Here is a 9,970-nt window from a genome sequence, read left to right on the forward strand (position 1 = left end):
AATGACATTTGCTCCCGTTACATGTAGGCTACTCTAGTTACACAGAGCTTCGTCTTATAGTGGTAAACTTGCTCAATATTTGAATGACCAGCACGGCTTCTCTTGATCATAAATCGGTATGGAAATAGTTGTAAATTACTCCAGTCCCATATATAATCTTTACAACAGTTCGCCCTCGTACCATTTGCACTAATGAAACTTAAGATGCAAAATTCCAAGTTGTCTAAACAAACTCTGAAAGCTGCTGCGTTTTACTAACGTCTCCCTCCAAGAAATAACAAAATAAAACCTTGTTTGTCAAGGCAGTTAAGAAATTGGATTTTGACCGGTCTCCCTCTTTCTTGCTTCCTCAAAATCTCAAGAGTTCACACACACGACCAGCACGCACACACACAAACTCTCTCTCTCTTTCTCTGTCTGTCTTTCACCCCCTCCAACGGCCAAAACATCCAAGGGTCATTAATTGTGTTTTCTTTACAAATCCTTTTTCACCGCAATTAAGCGGTTTTGATCAAAAGTACGCTTTAAATCGAGTCTATGTGTAATAAGAAATGTGTTACTTGTTTCCAGTTGTATATGTGTTATGGAAAATATCCAAATGTGTAATTTGAAGAGCCTCTGTTTGAAGCCTTTGATCTCGTCGGTTTCTAGAGCTTCATTTCATCATTTGCGATGTGTCGTTGGTGTCTTGTGTATTGCATAAGGAGCCACTCTTGAGCGATAGGCCCACATCTATCTGTTTATATTTGCTCAAGAGAATGTGAAATTGTGTCATCTGCATAATTACCGTCGAACCACATAAATAACAGCCCTCAACTCAGGGTGATTGCTCTGCTCTCTATTACCTAAATAATATATTGCAGATGGCTGTCTATGTTGAAGCAAAATAAGCAAAAATTAAATTAAAAAGTAAAGTGATTTTGAGTAGGCTAAAAAATAATTATTAGCTGGCCTGATATTTATTGTCATGTTATTTTGATGCAATTATTATTACCGTAATCAATAATTGTCTACTGATATTATAGCGTGAATTAACTTTATAACGTGTCTGTTCCCCTGCCTATGGTGTTCGGTGCGATTCCTATTTCCCCATGTGTATGACAGAGCCTGCGGAAGTCAAACAGAGGGCAGTTTACTGAGGCGCTCTATACGGTGAGGAGGAGAGAGCTGTCTTAATGTTTTTATGGCTATGCCAGTTTCCCGGGTCGGTGTGAAAGTGTTAAGTTAGTGCATGTGTGTTTGATTGGGGTAATAAATCAGAAGCAGTCCTTGGGGCCCTGACAGGTCCCGGGGATGAGACACGTGTCCATCCGAACTAGGAACGCTGGTGTGCGGACACTATCTGGCAGACATGTCGCCTGACTCTCCCCTTTATACTCGCACTGGGAACTTATAACGTACGCGCAATGACTGTAAGCCTTGGTGTTTTCCCCCTTTGCTTTGCAATGAATTGCTCTAAATTCGAGTTACCTCAACTACTTAGTTTCACTTTTAACAAAGCCCGTAACGCGTTGCTTTAACTTCTCTTTCGATTCAATAGATTACAGTTCTTTAGCCCATATTTTAATGCCAAATATAATTCCGTTTCTCGGCTCGGTTGGCTTGTCGAGACCCCCTGTTCTTTCTTCGGGTCCGTGTGTGTGAGTGTTATTGACTGCTATGTAGTGATTACCATTCCGGTCGGATGGCATCAGCAAGCCGCTGTAATTAATAACCTCATAATCCGGGTTCGGTTGGATGTCACGATGCCAGCACGTTCAGAGGAAACACGGGGATTCGGCACTGACTTTATGGAAACAAGGCGTAGCCTTATGGGTTAGTCTATATGAGAAATTATAGCTGCTATTATCCCTCCCAGACAATGATAACTATCAGCTCAAAAAGAAGATTAAAGGTTTAAACAAGTGCATAGTTCTAGGAAACCGGATCACATCATCAAAACTAAAGTAAGATTGATGAGATTTCATCTTGCTGTCAATATCGCTTGAGACTTATCATATTCAAATAAACTGCGGGCAATAAATAATTCAACTCTGCCGTTGTTTTGCAAACGATTAATAGACATATGATGGTACAAAGACGGAATGTAATGCGATTATGAATGTTTCCTACACAGTCTTATATATTGATTCGTGGAATTTCAATTCTGACCCTTGCTTTGTTTTAATCCGTATTATTTACAAGAAATACCAGGTTCTATAAAATTCATCAACTAGATTTCTCAAAGGTATACTAATCTCTAAGGAAATGATAGTGGTGTACAAACTGTTTTCCTGGAACAGATGCATAAGAACATAAAAATGACAAATTAGATTTTTTTTCTGAAATCAAGCTAACCTATTTGCAAACATACGAGAACCATAACATATTATTGATAAAATGGCAAGGAAATACATTAACACTGTATTAAAACGTTTGAATTCAATACAATAAACGTGTTCATTTTACTTAGGTTTTTAGCAACGTTATTATTTTTATAATTTCTTGTAGGCAATAAAATCACTCGTTAGGCGTTAAAAGACTCAAAAGTGCGATTCGCAATCTAAACAACAACTTTATACAATCTCTCAACAATCTCAAAAACCTCTGCAATCCACAAATATGTCTATTACTTGGGCTATGGTTGTAATTGTTGTAAAACCATGCATTAACAGTGAAAGCGCTAATCACCCTGCTATTCACTTCTTGACACCTTCCTCTTTGATGGCAAATGATTACATAGAGTCCGTTTGATGTCTCAAATTAAAATAATGAATTCACTCCGATTCGCTTGCCACTTTTCAGAATTGTCCACAACACTTCAAAAATAGTGTTCAAACATCATAATCGTAGACTTTAAGCCAGGGTGCGTTGTAAACACCCAAGAAGATCAATTAATAACACGCGAAGTTGCATGAACTTGTTTCAGTGCAGTGAACATGACTTGCTGCACCACTAGGCTACTTGAGATACATCCATTAGAAACTGCAGACACTAGGCTTATGCAAAGTTAATCACTCACCAACTTAGAAATATTTACTATTTGTGCAAATGGCCACAAATTTCGAATTAGCACTAAAATTGGGTAGGGTTCGGGCGAACAAATAACAAATGAAATGATTGGCGAGCCATAAAATGAGATTTGAAACCCATTCAAATAAGAGATTGCGACGTCAGTGTACTTATCCAGGGGAAATACAGAGAGAGAGAGAGAGAGAGAGAGAGAGAGAGAGAGAGAGAGAGAGAGAGAGAGAGAGAGAGAGAGAGAGAGAGAGAGAAGGGGAGGCGCAGAAGAGCGAGAGTGTGTATGAGAGGTGAGATTTGAGAAATAGGAGGGGCTTCTAAACGACTAGAAATGTCAATCAGAGCAAGGAGTCCCAATAATCTAAGGCAATCTGTAAGGACCTGACCTTAGTCCATCCAGATCAATAGGGAAGTGAGGGAGGAAGGCGGCAATCGGATCGTTTACACTGGCTGTTTCTGAGGAAATATAGACTTCCCTTACACTTTGTTGTACTCACTGTAAAGTGGATATCGCAGTACGCACCGAGAGGGCGATTCTCTGCTTTTTGTGATTGCGGTAGACTTTTTTCTACGAACCATGTCTTTCCCGCAGCTGGGATATCAGTACATCCGACCGATATACCCACCGGAGCGCCAGGGGATCAGCAGTGCCAGAGCCGGGACAGAGCTGAGTCCGTCTGGGGCACTCTCCAACGTTCTTTCAACTATGTATGGATCACCTTTCGCCGCAGCGCAAGGCTATGGAGCGTTTCTTCCGTATTCAAACGACATTTCAATTTTTAATCAATTGGTGAGTATCCATCTCATTATTATGCGTTACATTTCAGCATAAACAGTTTCACAAAAGGCAAATTGGGAGTCAGAGCAAGCTTTTCTGTTTGTCAGATGTTCGCAGCATTAGCCTACTTTGATAGCCATATGATGTATTCTTGTATTTCAAAAAGTGACCAAAAGTAGAGTACACTAGGCTAAACGATGACCCAAAACGTTAACTTGAAAAAAGCACAAACAAAATTAAAACTAAAATGTTATGTGTTTGTTTTGAAAGTAACCCATCGAGTCTATTTCTGCTGATAGTTTACCCTGCTAACATCTGAGAATGGTGATCAAAGCGCAGTTTGTTCTAACCAGGATAACTTGTTATACGTCGAGTAAAATTGTATTTGCTGTTTGACAAACGTTTAGTTTCAGATTGTTTAACTGTTTGGGTCTCTTGTTGTGTTTTAGGGCGCCCAGTATGAGCTAAAAGACAGCCCAGGCGTCCAACATCCAGGATTTGCTCACCATCACCCTGCGTTCTACCCCTATGGGCAGTATCAGTTCGGTGATCCATCCAGACCCAAAAATGCGACACGGGAGAGCACAAGCACACTGAAGGCCTGGTTAAGCGAGCATCGCAAGAACCCCTACCCCACAAAGGGGGAGAAAATCATGCTGGCCATCATCACCAAAATGACCCTCACCCAAGTGTCCACCTGGTTCGCCAACGCCAGGAGGAGACTTAAGAAGGAGAACAAGATGACCTGGACTCCCCGGAGTCGCACTGACGAAGAGGGAAATGTTTACAACAGTGACCATGAGGGAGACGAGGGGGACAAGAGGGAGGACGAGGAAGAAATCGATTTAGAGAACATTGACACGGAAAATATTGAAAATAAGGACGACTTGGATGACCAGGACGACCTACATGCTGATTTAAAATTAGACGGTAGAAGCGACTCCGAGATTTCCGACGGCTATGAGGATTTACAAGGGCCCGACCAGAGGTTTCTAAAGGCTGTGGTGAAAGAGGGCAAAGATATTCACGTGGACCGAGGCGAGCACTTCCACCATCACACTTTTGAGATTAAAGCGTCACAGCCGAACGGTGAACAACTGAAACTGAACCCAGTGTCCATTAACTCTCCACCGTCAGAAAATAACGCTGCTCCAGCTCAAAAACCAAAGATTTGGTCTTTGGCCGAGACAGCAACAACCCCTGACAATCCACGCAAATCTCCACAAATGAACGGCAACTCGGCTGGGCCGGCGACCCAGACGATCATCACCCCTCACAGACTCATCTCTTGTCCTGTTGGGAAAATTCAGAACTGGACAAACCGAGCTTTTTCAGCCCACCAGCTCGCGTTACTTAACTCTAACCATTACCTTGGACTGGCAAACCAGGCTTCGGCGAACGGCCTCGCCCTCTATAGCAGGCAAACGGAGGACAAGAGTCATAGTTCAGACACAGCCGTTACAGGTACATGTCACCAACACTGAGGCGAGACTGTATAAAATATGTTCTTCACTATTGTTTAAAACGTGATAGATTACTCACGTCGAGGCTTTCAACTGGCCTGTAAAATTGACATATTTTTGAGGCCGTAAAAAGGATCATTGATGTGTTTCCATCTTTTCTATGTAACAGAGTAACAAAGGGGTGTGTGGAAGCTTTGAAATAAGTGTTTCTTAAAAATACGGTGGTTTAAGCAGATGCTAAAGTGGGTGCATTTTTATCTTATAAGTAGCTGCCATAAGAGAATAAAATCAAGTCCACGAATTATAAAAATGTCTATAGTTGGCCCCACATTGTTTAGGCTCATATGTTATGCATTTGGGTTAGTCAATATCCAATCTGCTTGAATCCAAACCCGAACGAAAATGAGTCTCAATGAAATAAGAAAATCACTTAATCCTTGCTGTGCCGTATCTAGAAAGGTAATTTGATGTATTGTTTTATTACCGTTATTTCAGAGAGATCTAGTGCCTTGGAAGCAGAGAAAAAGTTGTTAAAAACAGCCTTCCATCCAGTTCAAAGACGGTAAGAGACTGTCATTCTTATATAATTAGGGTGTTTTTGATTTATCACATTTTATTTTGCAATATATGAACATTCACCCAACCTAAGCATTTAAAAAAAAAATATTATGACTTTTTGGACTTGGAAGTTAGAATTGTATGTCTTCGATAACCTAAACTGAAAAGGCCAAACACGATTTGCGTGCATTGCTGTGCAGCCCCAGTAGGCTTTCACCAGTCAGAGACCATCGGTTTGAAAAATAATCTTCACTACATATACATTTATTTCTTAGCTCTTCATATAGCCTACTTGCAGTCGAAGTTTTTTTTTCTTTTCACTTATTCCTTGTCTACTACCCGTGTGTTTGCAGGCCCCAGAACCAACTCGAGGCAGCGATGGTTTTATCCGCTCTCTCTTCCTCCTAGGCTTTCATCCTTTCTTTCTATTTGATTTTAATATGTTGTAAGGAATGTAAAATAAGAATAATACATCTGTATACTTACCTTGTAAGCATGTCCTGTGTAAACTGCTAATGTAATATTGTATGAACCTGTAGTCTGTACGTTTTTGTTTTCTTTTTGTAAGTTCTGTGAGGATTTGATGTTCAAATGTTTTGTATATAAAGTTAAGAAAATGTACATACTTGTGAACCAAATTGTACAAGAAAGTATATATTTTGGCTAATAAATGAACTGCTGCAACTTTATCAAAACTCTTGAGCGTTTTAGCATCTGGGTTCTTTGGTGTGAAAGAAGAGTAGAATATGGTTGGGCCCCTTTATTGTTTATAATCATTTGAAATGGACATACGTGCAGTATTTTGCTTCTGCTATTACATTTTGACCTAAGGCGTGTGCTTCCCTCTACGTAGCACTAATAAGTTGCCAAAATTCTGGAGGATTTGATGTTGTATAAATTCGAGGCTCTTAGGAGTAATTAGCTACGTCTTGAGTCTACATTTGGATATGAATGTTGTTGGATTATCCTTGTTGAGGCGTAGCAGACAAATTATAACGAATAATTCCTTCATTAATTTTCCTCGGGAAATGTATGGTATTTACAAAGAACTGAGGTAATGAATTAGTGCTGGAAATGCTGGACAGATTAACTAGCTCCATTGCATATAAATGGGTGCGATGCCATAGTTATTGCGTGGTATTTCATTCAGTTCATCAACACTTCAGATAAATGTTTTGGACTGGTCGTCATATGGTACCTATTGGCTACATTTAGAAAGCATTTATTTATATGTATTATACGGTAATTTGCATGTCAAGCTTTATCAGATAAACCTTATGTAAAATTAGAGTTGGAGCTCCCTCTACAGTCTGTTTCAGACCGCCTTTGCTGTTGCCTTGGCGTGTGTGAAAGCAAACGGAGCACATATTCAAATATCTGAATTCCTCATGTTTTCAATTCAGCCAACATTTGAACAATATTGAACTCTGATCAAGGCAATGTTTTAAATAATTACTGATATATGATGATAATATTCTAAAATTTGTTTCGATTTGGACGCATTTTTAAGTAAGTGTACATGCCCAAATCAGAATTAAATTGGTTGATTAGGCTCCCATAGGACTATGGCAACCACTGATAAACTTGTATCATTATTGTAAGATTACTTAGGCCTATTCATTTTCACACATCTGTTCTAAATATTGGAGAAATCATATAGCAGTCTATAAAACAGGCTGTGCAGAGGTGAATCGAAAGAAACTGTTTTAAAACGATCTATACCGATACAAATGATTCCTAGTTAAAAGTGATAAATGTTTCTTACAAAATGTATCGAATTATAAGATTAAAAATCTATTTTCTAATGAGACGAATTAGAAAATAGTTTCCACAGACGGACAATCTACTATCATTTTTTTCTGAGATAATAAGCCTAAAACGAAAAATAGGATAAGTGACACGGAGAAACTCTAAAGACACACAAACATTGAACTTTTCAAATTTAGTCAGAATTGGGGCAGTCTATATCCAAAATATAGACTTCTAGACATATAGGGCCTACTGAAGGTGGACAAAATAAATGTTTTCATACTTTTTAATTTCGATGACCCAAACGTAGGCCTATCGTCGTAGTCTACTTTGAGGAATTGAAAATTAAACACTGTTTCGGTAAAGTTTGAAATACAATGGGCCTAGGCCTACCATCAAATTATCATTTTGTAAGACATTTCATTAATTTTATTAGGCATTTGTTCTCTTGGACATTTACGCTTTAGCTCCAAGTGAGGGCAACAAGACAGACGACAAGCCCAACTCCCAACTGCATAGCTTACTTCAACGTATCCGAGACAGAGTTTAGAGACCCAGTCGGGGGAGAGCTTGGACCGGAGCTTGGTATTATACTAAATAGGCTGGCCTTCCAAAATTCCTCTCACCATGCTGCCTTCCTGTCTAATCAATTATCTTCCTGAGAGCCCTTCTAACTGCGCGCTCAGTATGCATATTCATAAGACACAGCGGCCGGTTGTGACACTGATTGATATGATCATTTTTCTGGTTTGTGTCCACTTTCACTCGAAACGCACCACCGGTTCCGGAGCAGGAAGTTACATCGTGCGCCAGTGACCAACATTCTCTTATCACCAATGACCAGTTTACACTCATTGGTCACACGAAAAACAGACAGGTGCAGTTGTTTTAAGGATGTGGTGTTTTTTTCTGCAATTTAATATATCTGCTAATAAATCAATAACAGACAAGATATATGAAACATGGAATTTTAAAATTGTATAGTTTGTCTAATTAGTAAAATACTGAAACTAAAACGTGAAATATCAAGCTCGCGCAATAATAATAATAAAAAAAGCCAAATATAAGGCTTGAATAAAAAACTACTGATCTTGTAACATTTTTTTACCGCTGTAGCCTATCATGGATAAAGCGGTAAAAAAATCTCCCCCGTAAACATGAGAACATGCTCACTCTAAATATTGATGGTTGTGTCTAGCGTTCAGAATATGTTTGTTGCTATGGGACCTGGAACAATCTCTCTTGATCATAAGGATTCAATTGAAATGCCATTGAAGGGATGGTGATCGTGTTCAAAGCTCAGGGCCTCCTCTGATCACTGCATGAAATTAGGGATTAAAATGCTTCTCTAGAAACAACGTAATCACGCCTGCCTATGTCACCATACGTGTCCAACCTGCTCCCGGTTGCACAGAGCTAATGGAATGCATTAGCCAACATTTCGCTCAGAGCTACCCAGGGCCTTTTTCTACAGGGACATGGCGTGTCAGTCATTTCGCCGCACTTTAAATGGATGTCCTCGTGGTTAATGAGTAATAATCAACAGTGACTCCCCTTTTTATTTCGTTGCTCCCAGCGACGTTAAATACAGCGAGTGATACGCCAGAGAGTAGAGTAAGCTTAAATAGCATAGGGATAAAAGGGAAACACTCAAGCTGGCGCGCTCAAACGCGTGGCTCAGTGCTACAGATACTGCTAATGTTGATGGCCATGGCCAACTTCCACCTCCCCAATGTCATTTAGAAAAGGCATTCGAATGGCACATTTTGATCTGAAAAGGATGGTTTTCAAAAAACATTCAGAAATGTTTATGATTAACAAACAAAACTCATACAGGTATGTTTGTAATGTTTATGGCACAGTAGTGTGTTATTCTGCTGCATACCAAGCTGAAACTGAGGGAAAACATAGATTCCATTGACACAGTGCAAATAGATGGCATTTCAGTCCATCACTAATCACATTGCTTTTGTGGTCATGGGTGTTGTTGACTGCTGTTCATTTCCACTATCAATGAATTAAGACAGAGGTACATAGCTACACAGGGGGAATAAGGAATGCATTGTTGAATACTGATTTGAAAGGGGAAAAGGACCAGGAAGATGGAATCATTAAAAGGAAATCTAATCTGTCTTTCTGGGTGCCCATTGATCCGGAGAGGGTGGATGGTCGTGCCAGGGCTGCACAGAGAGTAGCCAATGGAGCCATCAGAGGCCTGTGTGAATGGACAAGAGGCGCGGAGTAAATAAACACAAGAGCAGTCCAATAGAGGGGCCAGAGGTTTCCTGTGAAAGAGGAGGCTGCTCCACATAAAGAGGGTCAGCCTCATGTTTTCACCTCATCCACTCCTCCTGTCATGCCAGCCCCCCCCCCCCCCCCCCCCCCGGCCTGGCCCACTCTGCCACACCCCCTCCTGCCA

The 9,970-nt window shown here is 40.2% G+C and overlaps 1 protein-coding gene across 1 annotated transcript; it reads left to right on the plus strand.

Moving 5' to 3' along the window:
• The first annotated feature begins 3,320 nt into the window (after nucleotides 1–3,320).
• On the plus strand, nucleotides 3,321–6,491 carry irx3a (iroquois homeobox 3a). The gene is made up of 4 exons (XM_084683015.1): nucleotides 3,321–3,793; nucleotides 4,231–5,245; nucleotides 5,740–5,806; nucleotides 6,156–6,491. Exons 1-4 carry the CDS (start codon nucleotides 3,581–3,583, stop codon nucleotides 6,208–6,210), a joined length of 1,350 nt encoding a protein of 449 aa, XP_084539141.1. The 5' UTR covers nucleotides 3,321–3,580; the 3' UTR covers nucleotides 6,211–6,491.
• The last annotated feature ends 3,479 nt before the right edge of the window (nucleotides 6,492–9,970 follow it).

Source organism: Hypomesus nipponensis, chromosome 19 (genome assembly GCF_054491055.1).
Source record: "Hypomesus nipponensis isolate SF chromosome 19, ASM5449105v1, whole genome shotgun sequence".
Taxonomy (NCBI): Eukaryota; Metazoa; Chordata; class Actinopteri; order Osmeriformes; family Osmeridae; genus Hypomesus; species Hypomesus nipponensis.